Raw genomic sequence first — 27885 nt, 5'->3', positions numbered from 1 at the left:
GGAAGTAAACTCCTTCTTCCCAACCTCCCCATGCAGTTGCCCAACCAAGCCTAAACTTGCCACACCCGTCAGGCATTGTATACATTATCCTTCCCTCTCCCCCCATGTAGGGCCCATTCTTTAGAACAGGGAAGGGGTTTTTATATCCCTGAAACATCAGTGCTCACTTCCACCTCATCCCTCCTGATGATGCCGCTGAAGCCCTGGTAATGACCCAGTGAGGTCCCAGATTGCATTACCCCACTCCTGAGACAGCCAGAAGCAGAACCTTGGATTCCTTAAGCTTGTTCTTGAGCCACATTAAAAATGGACCTCCTCTAGCTTCTCTATATGCTTAAATTTTATTAGTACAAAATAGATTAGATGTTTTAATTTTCAACTTTAAAATGTTGGGAAAATACATTTAATAAGACTATGCCTGGTTTCCTAGTTTGTTTCTTTTCAATTTTAGGTATTTGTTAGTGCTTTGAGATTAAACTGATATTTTAAATATGTATAGGTAGTGTGACTTCTTTGTCATATTTATATGCTCATACACATAAGGCCACCTACTATAACCATTTATAACATTAACTACTCTAAAATTATATTAGTTCTTTTTATTAGGAAACTGATGCTTATTTGTCATGGACAGTTTTAGAAATAATATGAATAGCAATGATATCAATACTAACCGACATTTATTGAGTTTTACTATACTCATATGGAATTAAATGCTCCTCACAAAACTAAAAGGGAGAAATATTATTATCCTCATTTTTTAAAAGATGAATATTTCTTTTGGAATAATTTTAAAATAGAAAAAAGCTATCATTACAAACTTTGTAGCTTGATACTGGGATTCTCCTCCCTACTCTGTAGCATTTTTCTCATATCTACTCTACCGCTGCCCTCTAAACCAATAGGCCAACAACTGACCTTTCTTCCTAAATATAATTTCTTGCAGTGTTTCCATCACCTTGAATGCTCCCTCCTCACTCTTGCCTTAATCATCCAGAGGCCCATTTTAAAGATTACCCTTTCCATCATGCCTTTTCTCATTACCACAAATGGATTTGACATTTGGCCTTTTGAAATATTTCCAATTCTGCTTGTGCCCTTTTAATTAATCTACTTTATCTTATAGCTATTTATGTGAATAACAATCAGATTATGTAAGTTCTATGAAGACAAAAATCACACCTGTCTCATCTTTATATTTATCAGTGGCATGTAACACAGAGAACAGGCTTATTTGAAGACATTTTATTTCCCTGGCTAATTATTTTCTTATTCCTGGGGAAGGCTCAGGGGGGAGATCAGAAGATAGAGGTATTAAACAAGAAAGAATAGGAGGGAAAGAGGGAGTAAGACAGGATACCTTCTGTATCTCCTACAACTAAATTAAACTTATTTAAATAAAAGGAAAGAGGAATTTTATTTGCTTTATTTATTTATTATTATACATAAAGCCCAGAATTTGGGAGAATTAATATAGGAACTGTTTTCCATTGTCTCTCTAATATACTAGCTTCATTATTTTTTTTTTACATTTAATATTCTACTCGTTTTATTAAGTATCTTTGGTGTTTATTTTTAGAAAATTATTATTTTTTGTAAGAATGCCCCCCTGCTAAGGAATATAACTGCCTGTAGAAAAACAGGCCAGTGCTGTCTAGAGTGTAGCACAGAGAAAACCTTAATGGGTTTGAGTACTCTGACCAGACCACATCCTAGTCTTTGTCTTCCGAGGTCCCTAATGGTTAGAATCCTCTTTTCCAGATCCCCTGTGATCCATTGAGATCAAAGATTCAGATCCAAACAAGTTAGCACTCACTGAGTTTTTGTCTGTCTTCCAATAGCACCCTCACAGATTAATGGGGAAAGCAGTATATTCAAATCAGCGCTAACCAAGAAACACTCATTTGAGTAGATAATATTACACAAGCCAATAGGAATATTTATATATATATTAGTTATGGTATAACCCTTCTCTGGCCAGAACTGGAAAACAGCCTTTTCATTTTACCTTACTTTTTAATTTGGTGATCCTAAAAAGATGAATTTTAGAATAATATTTTGGATATCCAGAGGTATAAAGCAACAATTAATTAGTTAGTAAAGCATAGGAGTCAATATAGTCCTCTATGCAAATTACATGGGATATTACAAGACATTTTCTTTCTTCCTGAGAAAATAAGATGTGTACTTACTATTTCTGAGATATACTGGAAGTTAAAGTGAAAAGAAAGTACATGATTCCATTCATTTATTTATTTGTTTATTTATTTATTTACTAGTAACCCGGCACGTGAAATCGTGCAGCCCCGCCCACCCACACATACCCCCGCCAACTGCCCCCTCCCCTTACCGCCCTGCCTTGACACCCTAACCTCTCCACCCAGAGCTCCAGTGTGCTAGCCCCGCCCCTGACCCCTCTGGCCTTCTCTGGCTGCTTCAAGCTCCACCCTTGGTCCCACAAGTTGCCTCGGGCTGGTCCCACCTCCTCTGGGTGCCTCCCCACTTCTGCCCTGTCTCCAGAGCAACACAGCAGCTCCACCCCACCATGCACATGCCTCCTGCTGAATGGTAGTTATGGCATGAGGGTGTCATGACCATTAGCATATTAGCTCTTTATTATATAGGATTAATTGAGGAGCTAGGATTCTTAAAATAATCCTAATTGACCTCACTAATACAAAATAGTAGAAATCATTTTGTTTCATTTTTAAGTTAAGTTTTAAAGTTGAAATTTTAAAGTCTCTAATTATATACAAATTCCCATGTTGTTATTTTTCTCTGAGTGTGCTACTGCCATTGTATTATATTTTACCATGTCCTATGAATCTATTTGTTGAACCTATTCTCTCTGCGTCTCTTTTCATGTTCTCTCTTTCTTTCTGAAGTCTGAACAAAGCACTCCTGGAAGCAGTGAGAACTCTCAAGTTGTTACAACAAAGGAAGAAAATCTGAATGCCCCTGAGTGCAATTCTGAAAATGTAAGATTAACTTAAAATAGTTTTAATAGTCTTCAACATGAAAACGGGATCATAAGCATTTTAACAACCCTAGTTCATGCCATCATGACATGTCTATTTATATATACTATCTACTATCTAAACATTGTACTTTAACATTTTAAAAAGCAGATGTTCTCTGGATGTGAATCAGGAAGTATAACCAGACTCTTAGGAGTCTGTGAACTTGAGTTGTCTGATGTAAGGAGGATAACCACACACTCGGCAGGCTGCTTATTTCCACGACCACATGACATAACCTGTTAAAATATTAAAAACAAAAAAGAAACAAGTAAACAAAATCCCAAAGGATGTGATTTTATAGTATTTTCCCCATAAAGCAAATAAACCTAGAAGTACTAGTATAGAGAGATTGCATTAGAGCAGTGGTCCTCAACCTCGGCTGCACATTAGAATCACCTGGGAATCTTTTGAAAATCCTGATTTCTCGCCGAAACCGGTTTGGCTCAGTGGATAGAGCGTCAGCCTGCGGACTCAAGGGTCCCAGGTTCGATTCCGGTCAAGGGCATGTACCTGGGTTGCGGGCACATCCCCAGTAGGAGATGTGCAGGAGGCAGCTGATCGATGTTTCTCTCTCATCGATGTTTCTAACTCTCTATCTCTCTCCCTTCCTCTCTGTAAAAAAATAAATAAAATATATTAAATAAATAAATAAATAAATAAAATCCTGATTTCTGGGCCTCATCCTCCGGAAATTCTGTTTCTTTGTTACTAATGTTGTGGCCCCACCCAAGAGGTTCTGGGTTGGCAGGAGGTGCTCACTCTTACACCCCTGTCCTTGGTAGCTTGCTTGCCTGCTGCTGCTGTTGTGACCCCACCCCATAACAAAGAAACAGAATTTCCAGAGGATGAGGCCCAGAAATCAGGATTTTAAAAAGATTCCCAGGTGGTTCTAATGTGCAGCCAAGGTTGAAAACCACTGCATTAGAGGAAGGGAGATTCTTAGCATTCACATAATAAGAAACATGGATTTTTTTTTTAAATTATAAAAAGTGTAATGAAATTTTAATTCTAGAACTTTGGCACAATCATAGATTTATTGTGTTTGGATTTGAGAAACAGGAAATGACAACAATTATATTGAGTAGGTTCAAAGTTAGGCTTTAATCTAGGTAACAAAATGCAAAGTATCTATTGAAACCATTCATGATTGAAAAGAAATCAGGCTATAGCAAATGAAAATAAGTCAAAATAGAAACATAGGTCCACCAAGTCAATCTGTTTTCCTTCTATTGCAGTGGTTCTCGACCTTCTGGCCCTTTAAATACTGTTCCTCATGTTGTGACCCAACCATAAAATTATTTTTTGTTGCTACTTCATAACTGTAATGTTGCTACTGTTATGAATTGTAATGTAAATATCTGATATGCAGGATGGTCTTAGGCGACTCCTGTGAAAAGGTCACTGGACCAGTCTCTATGAGGAGCACTGACCACCTCTTGGTCCCTTTCCCCCAGCTGGCAGGTTCTGATCACCGGATGGTGAATGGGGAACTGGGGGTGGGTGGCGGCGGGGGGTGGGGCTGGCTGCAGGCAGCCAGGGAAGATGGCCCTGATCACAGACCAGGCCTAGGGACCGTACCCACACATGAATTTCATGTGCTGGGCTTCTAGTTATAATATAATAGGTATTAAATATACAGTATTGAATTATATGCTTGTTAATGTCCTGGTTTGTTCATTCTAAGAAAGTTGCTCTGCAATTTTCATGTTCAAGGTCTCAATATCTTCTATGGTAAAGGCCCAAACAGGAGTAGAGACCATGCATATTCTTAGGTATCTTTGTTGGTTCATTCTACTTCCTGCCCAATGCAAGTCAGACAAGGTCCCTTAGGAAAATGATCTCTAGATGCCTTATCCCCCTTCTCCCTTTTTGGGGGCACTGAGAGAAATCCCCAAAGGCTTAACCACGTATTGGACTATCAGTTTCGGGCATGTTTAAATTACTTTGGAAGCAGTTTTACTTAAATGATAATATTGGAGGCACATGGAGAAAGCAAAGTATGTATCTGCTTCATCCCACTTTCCTGCAATTTGTAAATGTGCCTCATATTGTTTAATAGCATATCAAGAATTAAAGACATTGAGCATTTTAATTTTCATATAGAAATTAAGGCTCACTACTCAATGTTAATGTCTTTTACAATGTTTCTGACTGCTATAGGCAGCACACAAATGTTTCACAATGTTTAAAGAAAATAGAAAGCAACAATGACTTAAGTTTAGCACTGTGAACACTCGATCAGTTTCTTGCCATTACACCTGCTTGCAAGTTCCTGACCAAAAAGAGCTTATTCAATAGGGGGAAAAATTGTCTAGGGCAATGAGAGAAGAAAATATACAGAAAATAAATCCTAGAGCTGGAAGGAGAAAATTATGCCAGGTTTGTCATATTAAAACATTTTTGTCAGATTTAAGAAACCCTAGTTTGCTTATTATACCCAATATTCGTTTAATGACATTTGGTGGCCCTAGTGAGTTGTTGCAGAAGCTTGGTTAACAAAATTTTCTAGACAATTCATGCTCTGATGTAATTATACTGAGACCACCACCTACCATTGTCATTCCGGGCTATGCTCCATCAGATCGGCTTCATACAAGACATTTTTCATTGTGCTACTGTGGTGTTTTTTAAGAAGTAGGCATTCTTCCAGGTAACTTAGGGATAGTAGATAGTTCCCTAAGGTCCTTAGAACAATTAGATAGAAATTGCTTTTATAAATTTCCATGTTTACCCTCTTTTGACACTTTAATTGGAAGCATGCAAAAATGTGAATTGAATTGTGATTTCCAACCAGAAATAGTAATAGAAACCACAAGAATAATGTTTATTAGTTTGGTAAATGAAAATAGCCCAATAAGCATGCTAATCCTATATTATAAAAGGCTAATTGTCCCCTTGGGAGTTCAACTGCTCACTATGACATGTGCTAACCACCAGGGGGCAGCGCAGAATGAAAGAAGGACCCAGCCAGCAGCTGGAAGGCCCCAACCAGCCCTGATCTCCAGCCAGGGCTAGGGACCCTACCCGTGCATGAATTTCAGTATTTATTATAAAGATATTGGCTAAACATGGATGTGCAAATACAAAGCTTAATCTTGTCAAAATTATTTGAAACCTCTCCCCCCCCCCCCCCCCCCCCTCGCAAATCCCATCTTTCCCTACAAGACACACAATAGCTTTCTCCTTTGGGTCCCCATCATGCTTGGTTTATACATGTAGTAGAGGCCAGGTGTACTAGGCCTGGCAGGCGATCAGGGCTGATCAGGACCAGGCTGATCAGGGCACAAAGGGCCCGGCGGGGTCAGGAGAGGAGGTGATGGTGGCCAGGCCGGGTGCAGAAGGAACAGACACCAGATGCTGATGCCGCCCTCGGCGCCCCACCACCCCACAGTTCCCCACCTACCCCCACTTCTTCCCTCAGTGCTACACTGCCACCAGGGGCCTGCTGGCTGGGGGAAGGATGGGGGAGGGGCCAGGGAAGGTTTTGATCCCCAGTTTGGAATGTGCAGGAGTCAACCAATCAATGATTCTCTATCATCATTGATGTTTCTAACTCTATTTCCCTCTCTGAAATCAATCAAAGATATATTTTTAAAATGCAAGGTTTTTAGAAGAAGAAAGGTAGGGCAAGGGAGCTATGACAGGGGAGCATTTGAGATCTTGCTCACATTTCAGATAGGATAACATAAGGTGGTCCTCAGGGGGTGACAGGTGAGGAGTGGCAATGGGTGGAGCAGGGCACTGCGGCTGAGGAATGGGTTGTAATGACTAAGAACATCTGTGACAGTGACACCGAGCATGTGTTGGGGTCATTTTGGAATCATTCAACCCCAAGAGGTTTTGATTCCGGGCAGGAGGAGAAACATGGAGATCAGCGGGCCTTTCTTAGCCTAGACAGTGAAGCGGGAGGCAGGAGCGGGCAGCCCTGCTTCCCTACAGATATAAACATGCAGTGTAACTGCACATGGATGTCAGTCACACAGCCAAATCAATGTCCAGCCAGCGCTGGTGCCTGTGTCCTGACACTCTCTGACTGTGCTGCGATGCTATTGGCTGGGGGGCGGGGGTGGGGGCGAAGCCACACCCCAAGCGCACATAGTAAGTGAAGGGGTGGGCAGGAAGCCAGAAGCTGGAAGCCAGAGCTGATGTGATGCTATTGGTCAGGGAGGTCGAAGCCATGCCCCCAAGCGCACTAGTCTAGGAAGGGGCCCATAGGAAGTCAGTAGCTGGAAGTAGCTGTACATCACCTGTGAGTCCCTGCGAGCCGCAGGGCATCAGCCAGGCCAGGCAAGGCCTGGGGAGACTTTTTACTCCTGGAGTTTTTCTTCCCAGGGTGGCAGCATCGGCTGTTTTATTTTATTTTTATTTTTATTTTTTCTGGGCTTGTGGTTCCTGGGATCCCTGAGCCATAGCATGCCTCTCCAGTCCTCACTGTGCTCCCCTCCCCCTCCTCCTGGGTTGAGCATCTGGTCCTTGCGGTTGTTATGCCCTTAAGGCTTTTATTATATAGGATTTTATCTGTATTACATTCCATCTTGCACATTGATTATTTATATACGGTTCTCATTTTGCAGTAGATAATAAGCAATTTGAGGACATAGACTATTAATATTTAACAAAAAAAGCAAGAATATACAATGGGGTAAAAACAGTTCTATCAATAAATGGTGTTGGGAAAATTGAACAGATACTTGCAAAAAAAGTGCTTCTAGACCACCTTCTTAAACACTATCTTAGTTAAATATGCAGAATGAGCTGGATTTTTTACCCATCAGAGATAATTTTTGTTAGTAGAATCTTTTTTTTTTCTCTTCCTATTGGTAGATTCTTCAGTTGGTTGCCCAGTTATGCATTTGCATTAATAATTTTGAGGGGTTTTTAAATGTTTTAGAGAAAGCTAATAAGAGATATAACTAATTTTTCTTGTGCAGTAGAACCAAGTGTTTAATGTCAATAAATACAAAGTAATCAGCAGAATCAAAGATATCATCTCAAGGAGGATTTTAAATGAATCTATGATGTTATTCCATCTGCTTTAATTTTTAAAGTATTATTCTTTATTTCTAAGAGAATAAAAGGTGTAATTAAAAAATAAACAAAATGCAAAGGCAGCCATTCTGTTTTTGTAGGGTTTCCAATGATTGTTAATTAAGTTATAGTGATTTTTGTTATATTAACATGTTTTTTAAAAAATACGTTTGTATTAATTTCAGAGAGGAAGGGAGAGGGAGAGATAGAAACATCAATGATGGAAGAGAATCATTGATTGACTGCCTCCCACACGACTCCTACTGGGGATCCAGCCAGCAACCTGGGCATGTGCTCCCACCATGAATCAAACCATGGTTCATAGGTTGATGCTCAACCACTGAGCCGCAGGCTGGGTCCACTAACAAACATGTTTTACGTAGACTTCTGGGTGTCCTTTGGTGAGCCAATGTTTAAGAAAGATCATAAGACAAGGGAAAGTGATACAGAATTTTATTACTCACAGATCTTGGAGGAGGCTCAGGCATATCTTCCTGGACACATGGTGTGATGAGGCTCAGGGCAGACAGGGAGTAAGCAGCAGGGCCTAGGGCATATGCCTTTATTACCATTTGGTCCAGTGAGGGTGAGTAGAAAGCTTTGGGGTTCTGGTCATGCCAGATTGGTCAATTCAACCCAAAAGAGAAAAAGCCCATTAACTTCATGAGGGATTTATTTAAGGAGCTCACAATGGGAAGGATCTGGGAGGCAGGAGAGACCTTATCAACAGGGGTACAGGGGAAGTCATATCAGGAACTTAACTCTTTCTTGTGACTCTGCAGGCTGTTACTTAAGGCATGAATTCCATGGAGGGGCTAGTGTCCATTACAGGAGCCCAATAAGGCCCCTCAGCAACACCAAATAGATGTAGAGGCAGCAATATTATGGGGTAGTTTAGTTAAATTCTCAACAGTGCCCTTTTGAAAAGGTCATTCTAAATATGCAACTTTACTTTTATAATTTCTAAAAATCAGGATACCCACTACTGAAGGCAAAGATATGCATGTGTCATAATGAAAAAATATTTTAAAGCATCTGAATCCCTAAGTTAAATCAGATGGACTGCTCTGAGTCTGTCTTGAGGGGAAAAAACAAACTGGAAGGATAAAGGATATCCTCTAAGGGTAAGGTTACTGAATAAGGATGAGTAGTTGGTTAATGAGACTTTTTTTCTTGCTTCCTTAAATTGTAAACAGAAAAGGATGAGAAAAGAACCACAGACCTGGTGGGGGGCGGAGGGAAAGAACAATAAACAGCAATAAATCCTTAGGCAATATCAAGATTCTTTAATGACTAGAGTCAACATGTTGACACCAGGGTTGTAAAATTAAAATGACTAAATATCAGTGTTTATATTTGGATCCAAATATATATTGACATAATAGAGAATATTGATTAAAGGAAAGAAAAGCTGAGGATGGGAAAAGAAGGAAAGAAACTAAACTTAACTGAGCAATTAATATATGCAAGATACTCCATTAGGAGCCAATAACTCTCCCAACAGATACTTGGCAAAAAATGAAACTAGCCCAGCCTTTTCAGGTATAGATTATTTTGCCTACCATACAGATAAGAAATCATAACCTCAGTAACCTGAAGTAACTTTCCCAAGTAAATACAGCTAACAAGGGCTAAAGGAATTCTAACTTGAGATGGGCTAATTCTTGTTTTTAATATATTTTTATTAATTTCACAGAGGAAGGAAGAGGGATAGATAGAAATATAAATAATGAGAAACATTGATCAGCTGCCTCCTGTATGCCCCCTACTGGAGATCAAGCCCACAACCCAAGCATATGCCCTGATTGGAATTGAACTGTAACCTCCTGGTTCATAGTTTGACCCTCAACCACTGAGCCACACCAGCTGGGTATAGGCTAATTCTTTATTCCATTCACCTAGTTGAGATACCTACATTGTCTCATTCACTTTGTGTCAAAATTTAGATCATAAGCATTATTATTTCCATTTTACATACAAAAAAAGTGAGGTTAAGTTGGCATTCTCTAAAGCCATTCCACCAGCAAGTGATGCCTATGACTTCGTTTTTAATAGCCAGTGATGTTTAAAATTGACAGTAAAAAAGAGTCAAGTACAAAATATTCAAAATATTAACCAATGTCATTCCAATACATTCAATTAAAAATCCCACAAAGGTGTGTTAACCTAGATGCATAAGAACAATTGGACAGGTCTTGCTTAAGGCAAATGTAAACTCTTTACCAAAGAAGTCATAGGCCCTGGGAATGACTACCCACCATGACCTGCCCCGTTAGGAACTTATGATCAGATCACCCTGTAAGGTTACTTTTGGTCACTGGACTTGTCACATTTATTACAGAGCTCATTTTTCATCCATCCCCCCTACCCCCTTTCAACTCTTTCTCCTTTATGTGTGAAAATTGCATGACTATTGATTCTGCAGTAATATATATATATATATAGAGAGAGAGAGAGAGAGAGAGAGAGAGAGTACAATTCTATAATACATGACTTATTGTATTGTGTGTTCACCACACTAAATCAACTCTCCTTCCATCACTATCCCCCCTTACGCTCTGCTACCTCCTTCAACCAGCCCCCCCCCCCCCCCCATTCCCCTCTGGTAAGCAGACTTTATATTTGTAGTATCAGTGTGAACTCATATAACTGTTGGCTTTTAATCATTAATAGTAATAATAATAGTAGAAGAAAAGGAAGAATGTTTGCTACTTGTTAATATGTATGGTAAATATTTTTATATGTTTTTTAATTTTATTCTCAAAATAACCCTATGAAGTAGCCCTGTTTTACAGTGAAATAACCTGATACTCAGAAATAAGTAACTGATTAAGTTATTTGATTAAAGATCACTTCTGAATAAACATCAGAACTAAAACTTGAAGCAAAGTCAGTTTTACTCCAGAGCACTTTCATCATTTGGCAAAACTACATTTATACTACAATGTTGGCAATTCTTGCCTTCCTTAACTGCAGTTCTCTGGAAGTTTTGGCAATCTGGGTGATATTGCAACAAGATTGAGAAAACTCCACGATGAAATCTCTCATTTATGTTATCACCAAGTGAATGTTTGCTTCATCAATGACTATAAAGGTGATAAGGTGTCTATTAGAGCACGATACCTCACATTGTAACTGTTGCTATTTATCTGTTGCTTCTCTGAGAAACACTAAGAATTTTATGAACCACATTTCATGAAGTTCCTACAATGCCCAATGCCCAAGAGGCACAGAAAATATAAATTTAAAGGTACTGTTCATTATAACATCAAAGTATCAAAAAAGATTTGAACTGTCTTCCAGCTACACAATATTTTCTTTAATGTTGAAATTTTTAGGTTTTCATTGTTCAGATGATCAAAGGCTTGTCTCCAATAGCTATGCTTGCATTAATGAAAGCACAGACTCCACTGAAAATCCTTTTGTATTTTTCTCATGACAATGGCCTGAGCTGAAGCTCCACAAGCAAAAAAAAAAAAAAAGGTTTTTTAGGTCAAATAGATTTGGGAAATGGTTATATCATACCACCTTCTAAGAGAATTATAAGGCATTTGTGCATTATAAAGAAATGGATTTTAATTTTCACTGTACATCTGAGTTGCTTGTGTATTGCTTAAAAATAGAAGTCCTATAGTTAGGACTTAGTTATTACCCAAGGGTATTATTTTTTAAACATTATAGATTATTAAAAATTTAAATGTTAGAAATTATAATTTTTCCAGGGTAATTTTAGATTCTAGGTATAATTTAAACCCATGCAACATAAAAAGAAATGAATTTATTTCTTAGGTAGTATAGACAATTTGCCTGTGAATTTGCCTAAAATTCTTAGGAATAAGGTAGTGAAGGTTTTGACTACTGATTGCTCTTATTATAGTTACAATATACTTTTCCACTAAACTGTAGGCTTATTTATTTATTTATTCATTTATTTATTTAATCTTCAACTGAAGATATTTTTCCATTGATCCTTAGAAAGAATGGGATAGGGAAAGACAGAAAGAAATATCAATGTGAGAGAAACATATCAATTAGTTACCTCTTGCAGGAGCCCCAACCAGGGCCCAGGTCAGGGAGGAGCCTGCAGCCAAGGTACCTGCCCTTGACCGGAATCAAACTCAAGACCCTTCTGTCCACAGGCCAATGCTCTATCCACTGAGCCAAACCAGCTAGGGATACTATAGGCTTATTTAGAAGAAGGGGCTGTATGTAATCATTTTGGAGTCTCTATCAAATATACCTAAATTTAATTTTATGAAAAAATTAGGCATTTACTAAAATACTATAAATTGTAATATTTTCATAGTCAATGATTATTTTATTCATTTATTATTTATTCAGATATTATACATTGGCCAATTGCTGTCTGGCAGACACTCGCTGCCACCTAAGGCTGATGAACATTCCCTCTGTTTTGTCATGGTTTATTGCCATACACATAGGCACAGAAAAGTAAAGGAATATGATGTGTATTCAAGTGAGTGCAATATAGTGTGAGAATAGGGAGCATATAAAATAACTCTTCTCTAAAATCTGAATTGGAGTAGGTTAAATCGCCTATGCAACCTTTTTAGTTATCATATAATTGTAGAATTTACAGAATGTTGGAGTTCACCAGCTTAGGTAGCCTTCTGTTTAACCCCAAGGAAGCAAACTGACTTGTTCAAGATTAGAGCTAACCAGCGGCCATAGATTATTGAACTCCCAGGATCTGTTTTACACAAGAAAAGGATTTTGGAACATACCCTGTCCCCCTCCTACCCCCTAACAAAAAGCATATTCTTACACTAAATGATTTTTTTATGGTTACTTTAAAATGTGTTCAAAATATAAAGGAAGAAAAAAAGAAAGGGAGGAGGAGAGGATGAGAGAGAGCAAGGAAAAGAGGGTGGAAGGGAAGCAGATAAAGAAAGAAAAACAAGAAAGAAGGGAGGAAAAGCAGGGATAGAGGGAGGGGGAAAACTCCATTTTTTGACATTGGTTTAAATCAGTGTTTCTCAACCTGTGGGTCGCGACCCCTTTGGGGGTCGAACGACCCTTTCACAGGGGTCGCCTAAGACCATCGCAAAACACATATATAATTACATATTGTTTACAGTAGCAAAATTACAGTTATGAAGTAGCAACGAAAATAATTTTATGGTTGGGGGTCACCACAACATGAGGAACTGTATTAAAGGGTCGCGGCATTAGGAAGGTTGAGAACCACTGGTTTAAATGAAAAGGATGCCCAATTAGAATACACTGTCAGCCATTCAGCTGTTTCAAAACTATTGAGGCTAATACGTAAGGTTAGATTTCTTGGTTAATAAAATATTGGATATTATACTCAAGAAATATGATATTTGTAATGTTTTTAAGATTTTATGCCAGACAGATCGATGATCATATTGTTTATATCACTTCCTGGCTTGAAATATTGATGTTCCTGCAGGCATTACATACCATTGTCATATTGATATCTTAGAGGCTAGACACAATCCAGATGTAGTTATTTTGTAATTCTTCATTTTATTTTATTTTTTACAAAGAAAGAACTTTGCATTAGAATTAAACTTCGTTGTGGTAACTGACTCCTATAAGCACCACTGAGATCCCAAACCCATGGTGACTGCGTAACTTCTCCTTGGGACCCCACTCATTTTGTGATGCTTTTGTTCTTAGCTTACCCTTCCAGCTTGTATCAAAGTGAAGGAAATGTCTCAATGGGAAGAATTCAAGAGCATTTTTCTAACCCCTTCCTTTACTTAATTTAATTTCATGACCTGTTTCCAATTGCAACTTTTACAGGAGGACAGGACATGTTTGATGAAGCATAAAGAAAATCCCCCAACCAATGGCAGTACAAAACCAGAGCCTATCCCACAGGTATTTTTGGTGTTGTTGGTTGGTTGGTTTTTATTATGTCAGAAAGCACTCTTTTTATTTTCTAATTAGTATTATTTTATTTTAATTTTTTCTATAACTATTCATCCCCTCTATGCCCTCTTCCACCTCCACACCCTCTCCCTGCAATCACCACCTTGTTGTCTATGTCCATGGGTTCTCTTTCTCCTTTTTATTTTCTTTTTTGTTCAATCCTTCCACTCCCACTTCCTCACTTCCACACCAAAACTATCTGCCTGCTCCCTATCAATGAACCTGTCTCTATTTTGCTTGGTAGTTCAGTTTGTTCATTAGATTCCACATATGAGTGAAATCATATGGTACTTGTCTTTCTCTGACTGGCTTTTTTCACAGCGTAATGTTCTCTTTTTTTCAAAACTATGTTTTTATTGATTTCAGAGGGAAGGAGGGAGAGAGAGAGAGAGAGAGAGAGAGAGAGAGAGAGAGAGAGAAACAACAATGAGAGAGAAACAGGTATTGGCTGTCTCCTGCATGCCCCCCTCCCCACCCCCACCACAGGGATCCAGCCCAAATTCTGGGCATGTACTCTAACTAAGAATGGAACCAGTGACCTCCTGGTGCATGGGTTGAAGCTCAACCAACTAAGCCACACTCACTGGGCCATAATGTTCTCTTACGTGTATTTGATTTAGTGAGTTTTCTCTTTTGCTCTTACTGAAGCAGCGATGTTGTATAGGCAAATCAAATATATTCCTTCACCTAGTGCTTCTGTACCTTTCCATGATTATTATGCCTGCCACTGAGCTTTTAGTTTTATTATCTGAGGTCCTCAGAAGAACAGGGTGAGGGAGGTATCCCTCCCCTCACCCACAACCAAGAAACAAAACAAAAATAAACTCAGAACAAAAACAAGCATCTATTCCTTAGGGGACAAATAAAAAGATTTGTGGATAAGAGGAGGTAAAAAAAAAAAAGTACATCTAATCCCACAAAAACAATAAAAAACAAAAAACTCAGGAGCTTATTTCTGAACTTCTATCTTTACTGTTCAATTTTTGACTAAAAATATTAAAACAATTATTAGGTGTCATTTCACTTGACACATATTTTTTTCAAATTTTGGGTTAGATTTGAATGGTTTGGCCAAAGTTTTCTCAAAATATTTTGCCATTAGTAGACAATATAGTATGAACTTTCATGAAGTAGCAATAGTAACATATTTCCATTTATTTTATTTTTGTTTGGCATTAATTTTCTATCAGATATTTGTTGAGATATATGAATTTTAATTACTATTCCATTACACTTTAAATTTTGTCACATACTAATATATATACTAGAGGCCCAATGCATGAAAACTCATGCAAGAGTAGGCCTTCCTTCCCCTGGCTGCTGGCACCGGCTTCCCTCTGGCACCCAGGACCCAGGCTGCTTCCCTCCTCCAGCCAACCTCAGGCACCCAGGACTCAGGCTGGCTTCCCTCAGGCTGCCTGCAAGCACTCAGGACCCAGGCTGGCTTCTCTCCAACCCTGGCTTAGTCAGGAAGGACATCTGGAATGACATCAGGAAGACATTCAATCTAATTAGCATATTACCCTTTTATTATGTGTATGTGTGTGTGTGTATTTGACTCTCCTAATTGTCTTTTTGTGCTGTTTGACAGAAATTGCAAATGCCTCCTTGTACTGAATGTGAAGTCGAAAAAACCCAAGGAAAAAAAATCACCAGCTTTGAAGGAAGGGTGACTAAAGAAGAAAAAATACTGTAGATGTCAAGAAACTGTGTTTAAAACATTCATTTGCTATTGTCTTCATATCCTTTTTAGACCATAGTCTTGATGGAATACTAAGTTTTTAAATCATGTAACTTTTTCACAATTTTGTGTACTTTATCAAGTATTCTTCAAATTGTCCAAATGATTCCAGGCCAATTATGATCCTCAAGCAATAACCTAATTAAAACAGATATCTTCCATCAAAAATAGTCATTGTTATCAGTAAATTGCCCAATATAATTGTTCTCTTTTGAACTCAAATGCAATATAAGTTAATTCTTATGATTCATTTGAGTATCTAGTACAGTGATGGCAAACCTATGACAAGCGTGTCAGAGGTGACATGCGAACTCATTTTTTTTGGTTGATTTTTCTTTGTTAAATGGCATTTAAATATATAAAATAAATATCAAAAATATAAATCTTTGTTTTACTATGGTTGCAAATATCAAAAAATTTCTATATGTGACACGGCACCAGAGTTAAGTTAGGGTTTTTCAAAATGCTGACGCGCCAAGCTCAAAAGGTTCGCCATCACTGATCTAGTACTTCTGTGATCTAATATGTAAAATCTGCTAGAGGATGATAAAATGTCTTCCATCCTCAGAATTTTTAGAATCCAAATTGCAATCATATCATAAAGAATTTGGTCCCCACTGACTAATTGGATTCACATTCTTCAAGATTGGAATATGAATATTTGTTTGAGAGAGTTTATTGCTGTTCTTATTATGTTGAACCATGGCTAACCAATATCAAGGCAGTTCTGACAGGGATTTAGTCAGTTAACAGAATTCATTAAGTGTATTTGGTATAATGTAGATAAAATATCTAAATGAATGACTAAATTTCTGACACAACTGATTAGATTTTTTGGCATTCTATAGACACATCCCTATGGTTGTCTGCTGGAATGACTCCAAGTTAGAATCAAGTTATTTGAAATGCTTGGCATAATTTTTGATATGAAATCTGGGTACTGAAATGTGGGATGGAGAGGGGGTTCCAAAATACAAATATACAAGTAGATGCAGATGATATACATTTAAAAATGGGAATTTGGTGGAAGTAAAATAGCCATGTGGAGCCAATATACCCAGATTTGTATATCTTGGAAACAAATGTATTAAAACAAAAAATGGCTGTGATAATCTTTGAAGTTGGAGCTCCATATAGGACTATCAGTGATCAAATAAATTCACTCCTGAATAATTTGAACATAGTTCAACATAGTTCACAAGAAAGAGAAATTGATAATTCAATAATTATATGACTGATAGGATGGATAGAGCATCAAACTTACAAACTCAAATTAATGGATAAAATGATCATTGTAGTTGGTCTGAGCCAAATATATGTAGACCCATTTGCAGAAAGCATATAAAAGTATGGGATTTATACAATGGATATGCCAAGCATTCATTGGGGCATTGAATTCTGACAGGCTGTGCTAGAAATACTTAATAATATACACAGATTTCATGAAATCTTTAATCAGTAGATGAAATTAAATTCTGGTATAAAATGGCACATCTTTGATCAGGATGACATAATCAAAGAAATGTAGTGATTTGGAGAAATGGCAAACTATCGTTAACAGTAAAAGTAACATTGTGGCTGTTGTATTTACAGAATAACTGTCATTTATCAGTATTTTTCAGATTATAGGCTAATTCTAAGAAAGAAAGAGAATTAATTTTATAGATGACCCATAGAATTTACAGGTAAGTGACCATAATAGAGAGAAGATCAAAGTCCAAAGTTTCTGTTGACTTCTTGCTCTAAAAAATTTGATTATATGAGCAGGAATATGGCTCATTTCTCGAGTACTGTTCCTTATAATTTTTCCACTGTAACCATAAACCCTAACCATCTTCAAAGTCTTATGAAAGATAAGTTAGTTTTAATTTAGGTCCACTTTCCTACCCCTACCTTGTGCCTCAACTTCACTCCTACACTCTATGGATCCTATGAAAGTTAATCACCCATTTCACCTTAGCACAGTATGTTATGAGGCATCCTTGGAACTAATAAAAAGAAAATCAGGCTCATATTTTCTGAAATTTTATAGCATATATGATAAAAAATGAGAATTTGGCATAATATTAATCAAATTTGAACGGCTTATTTGTAATTTTTTTCTATGCTATAAATTCCTATCCTAGTATTGATAATAAAAATCAAGTTGCTTCTCTTAATTATTGTTATGATCAAGTGGGCTTTGAATGAATATAATGTATATACTTTTTCTTTAATGATAGATAGTATTATATGTCCTGCAGACTTTACCGTGGTATATTCATTGCATTATTTGTTTCAAAACAAAAGGAATTTGTAGCAAAAGAGCTTTATAAATATTTTTAAGAAATATTCTGAGAGTTCCTTTTGATAGTTAAGTGCAGAATGCCTTTATTAGTATGCTCCGTGAATGTAATGAATGCATTTTATTTCTCTCAATCCTTTAATTACTTTAAAATAGCATCAGAGAGGTTTAAAATGCTTAACTTACACGTGTGGCTTTTGTCTATAAAAGAGGGGCCATTTCTTATTATGTCTTTTAATTACTAGTAACAGCTCTATAAATAGATGATTGTTTTTTGAGGAGTTAACATTAGCCTAACTATCCTCATATGGAAGAAGACATTAACCTGAATGTTGAATATATATAGTATGAATTCTATTATGTACCTGTAATGGTAAGCAGTGAAAGATTTCTTAGGTTTTGCAGACTATGAACTGATTTCTTTTGAGAAACATACTTACTGATGGACTAACTTAATATATGGGTTACCAGAACTACAACAACTTATTTCTCTCTAGTTATTGTAAAGTATTAATCTGCTATATATTCATTCTAAGTTATGAATTTGTTTTGGATTTTGTCTTTCCTCTTATATCCAACTACGTGAATTGGAGTAGTGCCTCAAGTGTATCAGAATGAATGCTGACTGTGTCTATCCAATGCCAACATTTTCAGATGAAAAGTAAAAGATTCAGTAACGCATCTGGATGTGACTTCCTGTGTGATCCTAAATCTCTGAATGCTGAATATATTAGATGGCTAACTATTGATTTTCATTCCTTAATCACCTATTTAGCATTGCAGTGCTATTTCAGACATAATTCTGTTTCATAAAATATACTGGATTACAAGTCTAAGACAGTTCTATGTGAAAGAGACATTGGCTATTTTAGGTGACAATGTAGATAGGTGGATTAAAACAATATCTGTGAACTTTTAATAGTGGAATTTTTTATTTTTATAGCTCGGTACTGTAATTAGCACTAATTGCAGCAGAGGCTGAAATATTATCAACACATAGAGTAGGGTGAGCTGGCCAGACTTAGAGAGTGATGAAAACATATACTTGTTTACTTAGGGAACATTTTCTGTCATGTGTAAAGTCTTAAACTTCCCCGAATTATTTGTTCATCTGGATTATGTATCATAGTGTTAATGTCCAAGTGATGAAGGATAAAAGGTACTGAAAGATGGCCTATTTTTCCTCAATAAAGATTTATTTCCAAAACTACAATGTATATTATTCTACATAAACTAATTGAAAAAAAACAACAACAAATATTAACATTAAAAATAGTGCTTGCTTCTGTGTATCAAGAGCTAAGAACTTTTTAAAGATATCATCCTGGAAGTTTCTTCAATCTCTCTTTGCCAGTGTCCTGGAAATCTTATATTTTACTTAGAGTGGGTTTTTTTTTTTTCTTTTTAACAGAGTTCCATGATGGCAAAGATTTTTGTCTTTTTGTCTGAAAATGAGTCTCAAGTGCTTAGAACTAACTGCCCCATAGAAATTGCTCAAATATTTGCCGACTGAATTAATTCAGGACCTAAAGCAGCAAGGGAAGAAGTAAGGGATGCTAAAAGGGAGCATATTCTAGTAGGATAACAGGAACTATTAAGACCAGTGTTTTAGGAAGAGGAAATAAATGCTATCTTTTAGGGTTTGTTTGTAGGCTTTTTCCCTTTGCCTTTTTCTCTGGAAGGTTTATATATGGACCTGTAGCTGTGATTTTAAGCAGAGTGGATATGACAGTGCTGGATGAATTTTGGAATGCAGCTCAATGTAATGGACATAATTCATAGGGAATGTATGTGTCCTCATTGGAATCCAGCTTTGACATTCACTCTGACTTGCACAGGTCACTTAATTTCTTTTAGCATTAGTTTCTGAGCTCTTGAGAGATTTTCCTCTGTTCTGCTGAGCCCTAGTCCTTCAGCAGTCATAACTCAAGGACCGCTGTGGAAGTAAATGAACATCTACAGGATGGGGCTCTGAACTCCTCAAACCCTCACTTTCAATAGTATCTATGCTTTTCTTTAAATGTATTTTTAAAATATATGTTTTTATTGATTTCAGAGAGGAAGGGAGAGATAGAGAGAGATAGAAACATCAATGATGAGACAGAATCATTGATTGGCTGCCTCCTGCTCACCCCTTACTGGGGATTGATGCTCCACCACTGAGCCATGCCAGCTGGGCTTAATGTATTTTTCAATTACAGTTTACATTCAATATTATTCTGTATTAGTTTCAGACATATAGTAAAGTGGTTAGAAAATCACATGCTTTACAGAGTGGTCCCCTGATTGCTTCAGGATACTCACCTGGCCTATATTTAAGTATCTCAAAATTACTGACTATATTTCCTATGCTCTAATGCACATCTCTGTGGCTCTTCTGCAATGACCAATTTATACTGCTTAATCCCTTCACTTTTTCCACCCAGCCCCATCAACCCACTCCCTTCTGACATTTGTCAGTCTGTTCTAGAGTATTTATTCTTTCATATAATCTATTGTGTCTAAACATTTGCCAGGGCTGACTGGCAGACCCTGAGCAAGGGATGAACAGACAGCTTTGACACACATTTCTGTGAAAGAGAGGGCTAAGGGGCTGTTTTACTTTAGAAGTAAAAAGCAGTCCTGTTTGACTGCCTTCTTAGACTTTTATTGTCCCAACAGCTTGAACTAAAATTAACCTCTAGATATAATCAGTAGGGTAAGTATCCTTGAGAAAGCACATGCTTCTACAAGGTTGGGTCTAAAAGACTAAACAGAGATTTTAGTAAAATAACCAGGGGTTCAGACTTGTTTGGAAAAGTCAAGGTAGGGGCTGCCATCTTCAGCAAGGTCCCCCCAGAGGCCCCTGACCTTTCGGAGAATTCTCCTTGCAGACATTCCAACCAAGTCCCTTGCTTTCCCACACACATGCTGCAATTCTTTCAATGGTGAAAGCGAGTCCAAAGTCCAATTTCAAAGTGATTTGAATATCGCTGAATAAGATAATCGCTATGCTTTGCTCATTTGTTCATTCAACGATTCCACTTTTCCATTAGGGTACAATGGTAAGCAAAAGTATTAATTTTTAATACTAATATTACACTTAATGCCAGTCACTGTTTTAGATATGGTGAAGAGATTAAGCAAAGAAAAACAAAACTCATAGACACAGACAATAGTATGGTGATTACCAGAGGGAAAGAGGAGTAGGGCACAGGGAGGTAGAGGGTAAAGGGTGGATAAATGTTATAAAAGGAGACTTGGTTTGGGATGGTGAACACATGATACAATATATAGATGATGTATTATAGAATACACCTGAAACCTATATAAATTTATTAACCAATGTCACTTCAATAAATTCAATAAAAGTATTATAAATATTCTCAGGATTATTTGAGACATATTACAATTACCCTTATTTCATAAATGAGGATATTGAAGTAGAAAAGTGTTAATGAATTGTCAAGATCACACAGCTAGTAAGAGGCAGAGGAGGGATAAATGAGTTACTGGAATCTGCGTGCTTAAGCATTTCACACACTGCCTCCACTGCAGAGGCCAGAGTCCTGCATCTATGGAGCTGGCAGTATAGAAAAAAAAGACAACCATTAAGGAAGGAAGCACACGATAAATACATGACTGCTACAAAGAAAGACCAGAGTTCTCTTTACGGTATACTATGGGACACGGGGAGTGGAGTATGAAGGCAACTTGGCTTGTGATGTCTTCACTCAGAAAAGGATACTAAACTAAGATTAATGAATGTATAATATTTTGTATGGTGTTCAAAACCTTAAAAATTGTAGGTATTATTCTAGCAGTTTCTACACACATTTGCGCTTCCCGGCAGTTGTGAACACTTTAATTTGTAGGTGCATAAGTTTAGTATGAATCCCCCTCATATGTTTACATATTTATCCATGTATGTGCATGCCTGCATGCCTATGTTCATGGATGTTAATTCAGCAAAACATGCATATACCAGTTGAAAGTTTATTTTTCTACCCTATTCTATTCCTATTCACATGTTTCATGTTATTTTAACACAGAAATTCTAAGAACACAGTAGATAACTGTCCAATGCAATTGCAATGAATACACAATGCTAATTTGGACTGTGCAAATGGACATACAAATTAGCATCTCCAATCAGCTATTTGATGTAGACAATCATCCCCATCCCTCAAATGCACAGGCTTTACTCATGTTCCTCTTTATGTCTGTTCATTTGTCAATAGTTAGACCTAGTTTAGGAAGTTGCATTTGGAGGTATTCACCAGATAGCCTAAAAAAGGGGAACCCCTTTCAGCATGGCTTTGTATGCATGGATAATCAAAGGAATTTTAAACAACTATGCTTATAGTAACCGAAGCATATTTTACATGAGAAAAATGAGGTAGGTAATTATACTAGTAATTATCCACTCTGTAGTAGAGGACAGATACACTGTTAGAGAAATAAAACTGAATTCGTAAGATGAAGGAATGGGAGGTATTTTATTTATCTCAAATGGTAATGAGATAATGTCCTTGTGACAGGAATTTGCTGAGGAAGTTTCCAGACACAGATAACTTTGAAATTACTACATCTTTGAAAACCAGTCTGGTTTTATGAGGAAATACTTTGCTTAGGTTTTGTCTTTCTCTCTCTCTCTTTCTCTCTTTAATAAAGTGATGCATTGTTACTCTGCCTTTTCTCTACGTGTTTTACTTGAAATTGAGGTTAAATGCAATTCATTGAATTACTATAATTTTAGAATAAAATACTAACTACTCCATGGTACAACTGCCAAGGTTAATTGGCTTTTACTTAAGATCTCATGTGATTTGTGTACTTTTACTTTCCAAGATAATGTAAAGATAGATTTGTCTGGTTGACTCATACTGCCCTTTCTAGGAGCTCCCACTTCACCAGGTGACCTGGTGGGTAATTATTTTTCTTTAACACATCATACCATTCAATGTTTCCTTTTATTCCCTGAGATATGAATAAACAATGCAAACTCACTGAATCTCTTTTCGAAGGTTGACCTGTGTGTCTTGCAGAGGCCAAGGAGCAGGGAGGTACAGTGGTAGTGCTAAACTTTTAAAGAAATTCTCAAAAGCCTTCCTGAGCTTGGGTCGCAATTTTGTTTTGAAAAACACACAACTTCCAGGGCAGCTTTATCCAAAGATACTTTATATATATACACATACACACATGCATGCACACATACACACACACCTTTAGGAGTGTACACATAACACTAAAACAGTTAAACTTGATTGTGAGAAAAGACTTGGAGTCAGACTGTTTACCTTAAATTCTTTGTTTTGCTAACCTCTGTGTGTTGCAGTGTCTTCTCCAGTAAATTAGGAATAATAAGATCACAATGATAGCTATTTCCATTCAGTATTAAATGAGAGTATGTAAATAGAAAAAAACTATGAACATTTAATAAACACTACTTATTTCAATTTTAAAGGTATCTATACATACACAAATTCCCAATAGTAAAATTATCATGTGAATGGAATTGGACATATGTATATTTCTTTATCTGTGTTTGTTTAGTGTGTGTGTGTGTGTGTGTGTGTGTGTGTGCGTGTGTGTGGTGAGCAGGAGGTATGATATCTCTTGCCTAAAAAGAAATTCTCCTAAATTTGATTATCTGAAGAAAAAGGCTGGAGATAGTGCTACATTGAGCTCATATTTCTTAAGATGAATGAGTTGAGATATGATCACCCTTTTAAAACCACTGGGTAATGGCATTAAGTGTGTCTCCATTGATTAAACACAACAATAGTTAAATAATTTTTCTCCTAAAATTATCTAATTTTTCTCTCCTGTTGAGAGTCAAAATACTAATTAATGGATTCTGTTTATTTCTTTCCTAAGAACTTAATTATTTCCTTTACCCTTCTGGTGTGAATTATTTTCCAGATTGCTTTTTTTGTTTTGTTTTGTTTTACTATTATTTATCTTAATGGGTAATTAATAACATCTGGGGGAAAATGAGAAGTTTATTTACCCTAACTTGCAACCATAATAATTTCCATAAGATGCATCATAGGCTATAATCCAAGGAGATATGGGACAGTTTTTTTTTTTTGTAAATTAAGCTAAGAGGTATATGAATAAAATATATACATGAACCAATATTTTTATAGTAAAAGAACAAAAACATGTGCATTGCAAATTCTTTTGCTTTCTAAGTTTTAAACTTGCATAGACTGAATACTGGGTTTTCTGGGACCTTTAAAACACCAATAAAACATTAATCAAAACCAAGCCTCATTTCAGATTTTATAGTAGAAATGATTCCATGCACATTCATAGCTTTTTTGAAACTATATTTTTATCCTCACTTGGGGGGAAAAGCATCAACTTTCCTTTTCAATCATTTTTCATTCTCACTTCAAAGCCTAGTGGACTTTTTTTTATCCCCTCTCTCTACCTCATCCTCCGTTTTATTAATTTGAAAAGACTCCTTCCTGATGTGCCCTGAAATTTCTTTTGAGGTAATAAATGAGATAAGCTCTCAATGGACCTAAAATCCCCTGACAAGTTTGGAATTCTTATAACTGACACACTCGTTAAATATAAGGGTTTTTTTTAAAAAATATTTTTGAACTGCTTTACCAGTTTTCTAAATTGTCATTTGGTATCAGCTTTGCCCCCTACAATCTATTCACCACACATACTGATTATTAAAAAAAAGAAAATAAATGTTATATCATGGCATTTCTCTTCTTAAAACTATCCAGTGGTCTCCATTATCACTATAATTATATTTTAAAAATCGTCATTATGGTCTAGTAGACCCCATAGTGTTGGGCCCCCTTCTCTTGGTCTCATTTCCCATCACTCTCCCAGTGGCTCCCTTGGTTCCTTATGCATGGATCTCTTTGCAGTGCCCTTGAACTTGCCTAGAAGCTCCTGTCTCAGTGTTTAGTACCTGCTGGTCTCAGACTGGGATTTTTTTTCCTCTAAATATTTATTTAGCTTATTCTCTACTCAGTTTATGTTATAAGAAGGATTATCCTTAGTGCTCCTATCTAAAATGGTACCTCTATCTGTCATCACTATATTACCTCTAAATTTGCTTGTCTTCTCAATATAAAATGCATCCTTCTATGACTTTGTACCACTTATGTATTTGGATGTTTGTTTCGTCATTCTGCTACTTCTGAAATATAATCTCCCAGAGAGCAGGGCTTTTTCACTTTTCTTCATTGCCTTATCCCCAGAGTCTGAGACAGAAGGTGCCCAGTGGATATTGGTTGAATAAATATATGTAAAATATACACTTTCTCAAATGGCTTCTATGCTTCCCTGTCATTGCAGTGAGGTAAGACTCACTATGAAAGTGGAAAAAATAAAATCCTCAGGCCAGGTGATAGCTCTGTCACTTGTAAGAAAATCAGCCTACTAGCATTGGGTAAGTCACTTAAAAGAGCAGAGGAGTGGTTTACTCATTTATATTATCTGGAGCTAGGAGCACTGACACTTATTCTCCTTAAAATCTCCAATAGAACTACTTACTAAAAATAAACTTAAACAGTTTGGCTCTAAATCTGATATATAAGAAGAATAGGCATAGCTTTCCTTAAATAGAATGATGAAAGAATTTGAAGCAAGCATAGGTGATTAAGCAAAAAAAGTTACTTTTCATAAAGATCAACTTATCCTATATAATAAAAGGCTAATATGCAAATTGTCCCCTGGACTGGGAGTTCGACCAGGGGGTGGGGCCAGCCGGCCAACAACCTGTGGCCCCTCCCCCTGGCCTGCCCAGCCAGATCGGCCCAAAAGGGGCAGGCTGCCAGACCCCACCCATGCACGAATTTGTGCACCAGGCCTCTAGTAAGATTATAAATGTGATCACTGAAAACTTTAGATGACTTTCCCATGGACCATGAGACCAGAATTAGGATCCAAATTTGGATGTCAGTATTGCCATATGTATTTAGCATTTAATGTACCCCTTGTATCTAATCTCACTTTAGTATTACAAGAACAGATTCCTGGGCCAAATTTTAGAATTACTGAAACAGATTTTCTTGTGCTGGATTTGAGGATTCTGCAATTATTTTTTTTAACTTTATTTTGTATTAGTTTTCTAAAAAATATATTTTTTTATTGATTTCAGAGAGGAAGGGCAAGGGAGAGAGATAGAAACATCAATGATGACAGAGAATCATTGATCAGCTGCCTCCTGCACACCCCACACTGGAGATTGAGCCCACAACCTGGGTATGTGCTCTGATTGGGAATTAAACCATGGCCTCCTGGTTCATAGGTTGACGCTCAATCACTGAGCCACACTGGCCAGGCTTTTGTATTAGTTTTTGATGCACAGTTTAGTGATTAGACAATTATATACTTTATAGAGTGTTCCCCTTCATATTCCCAGCACCACTACTGGCTCCATAAGTAGTATTGCAACATTATTAAATATACTCCTATGCTTTATTCTGCATTTTCAGTTGCACTCAAGATAAACCTGTGCAAACTTATCTTTAAACCACGGTAGTTTGTATGACATGCCACCTATATAATTATTCTACATATCCCAGAGCTATCCTATTTTCTTGTTATATGAGATCTACCTAGTTATGCAAATTTGTCCTGGTCTAAGGTTTTTCCTTACAGTACATTTGCAAGTTTTTCATAACAGAAATGGTATCTCTTGGCTCCCAAATAGTACTGAAGCTTTTGAACAGGTAGTGAAGTAAAGTCGCTGTGTCCCCATTTCTATTCTACTTCTTACACAATGAGCATGCAAGACAATGTCACCACATTGGCAAGACCATGGCTTTCTTTCACCTTTCTGCTTAAAATGGATTAAAATATTGAATATGGTTACTAATGACCAATAGTACTAATAATTATACTAACAGCAATTTTCTAATTGACCGCCATGTAAGGTATCTGCAATGGGATCCATAGCAACAGCCCTTTTGGGAGCTCTTGGTTTCATTATTTTCATGTAATTGTAAACTGTTTTGCACTGTGGGTTTATTTCTTTCTCAAGATAAGAGGGATTTTTGTTTGTTTGTATTTGGCAATGGATTTTAAATACTGCAGAAACCTCCAGATGTCTTATAATGGAGGAACAAAAATTGCAACCATAATCAAGAAAGAGGAGATTAGAGAGATAAATAAATTATAGGAACTAAAAGTTTGCCTCCACCATATCAGAAAAATGACTGTGAAGCAACAAATTGGTCATTATTGATGATTATGGAAAGGATTATAATATGACAATTTTCAACAAGATTGCTGGTGAAAAACCTGAACTTGGACCATTTCTTGAATATATTATAGTGTTGGCCTCAGGCTTTTTCCTTCCTTCAAAGAACACCCAGAAGTACAGCTGGCCTTGCATTAAGCGAAGTTGCTATTTTGTCTCCCTCAAGAAGCAGCAAGATTTACAAAATTTACTTCTATTATTTTCTGAGTGGCCTTTGAGTAAAGAAACTAGTCTAAAGCTAAAAAAAAAAAAAAAAAAGGAACTAAAGAAATAAAATGCAAATTAACTTTTTCATTAAGTTAAAATCTAAAGTTCTCACCAAGTAACTCAAAGCCCTACAAGACTTGGCCTCTGGGTATTTCACATTTGACCGCATCCCCTGCCACTCACTGCTTCTCACACTGCTCTCCAGCAAATTGCCTGGCAACATACTCACAAAACCATATGAAAATTTTATTGGTGCTACTAGTCAGAATAGCATCACTGTATAGTTCTTACAATGTTCCGGTAATTAGTCTAACCACATCACATATTTTAACCCAATCTTCACCAACAAGTGATACAAGTTATATAAATTTCCCATTTTTTTCCTCGAGAGAACGGAAGCACAGAGAATTTAAATAAATCATCCAATATTACATACCTGTTAGGTAGCAGACCGGAATTCAAGCAGTCT

The 27885-nt window shown here is 36.9% G+C and overlaps 1 protein-coding gene across 4 annotated transcripts in view; it reads left to right on the top strand.

Moving 5' to 3' along the window:
• LUZP2 (leucine zipper protein 2) overlaps positions 1-19192 on the top strand; it is a 309639-nt gene extending 290447 nt beyond the window's left edge. For 3 of the 4 annotated variants that reach the window (XM_070428148.1, XM_070428146.1, XM_070428149.1), the window contains exons 10-12: positions 2886-2978; positions 13839-13916; positions 15559-19192. In XM_070428148.1, the coding sequence (XP_070284249.1) occupies positions 2886-2978; positions 13839-13916; positions 15559-15663 (276 nt within the window). In that variant the 3' untranslated portion in view covers positions 15664-19192. The remainder of the gene's footprint in view (positions 1-2885; positions 2979-13838; positions 13917-15558) is intronic. The other variant, XM_070428147.1, reaches the window with a different exon arrangement.
• The last annotated feature ends 8693 nt before the right edge of the window (positions 19193-27885 follow it).

This window comes from Myotis yumanensis, unplaced genomic scaffold, assembly GCF_028538775.1.
Source record: "Myotis yumanensis isolate MYYU_CA2020_CCGP unplaced genomic scaffold, mMyoYum1.0.hap1 SCAF_10, whole genome shotgun sequence".
Lineage (NCBI taxonomy): Eukaryota > Metazoa > Chordata > Mammalia > Chiroptera > Vespertilionidae > Myotis > Myotis yumanensis.
The sequence above is the reverse complement of the archived record's forward strand: the minus strand, read 5'-3'. Positions and strand labels throughout refer to the sequence as shown.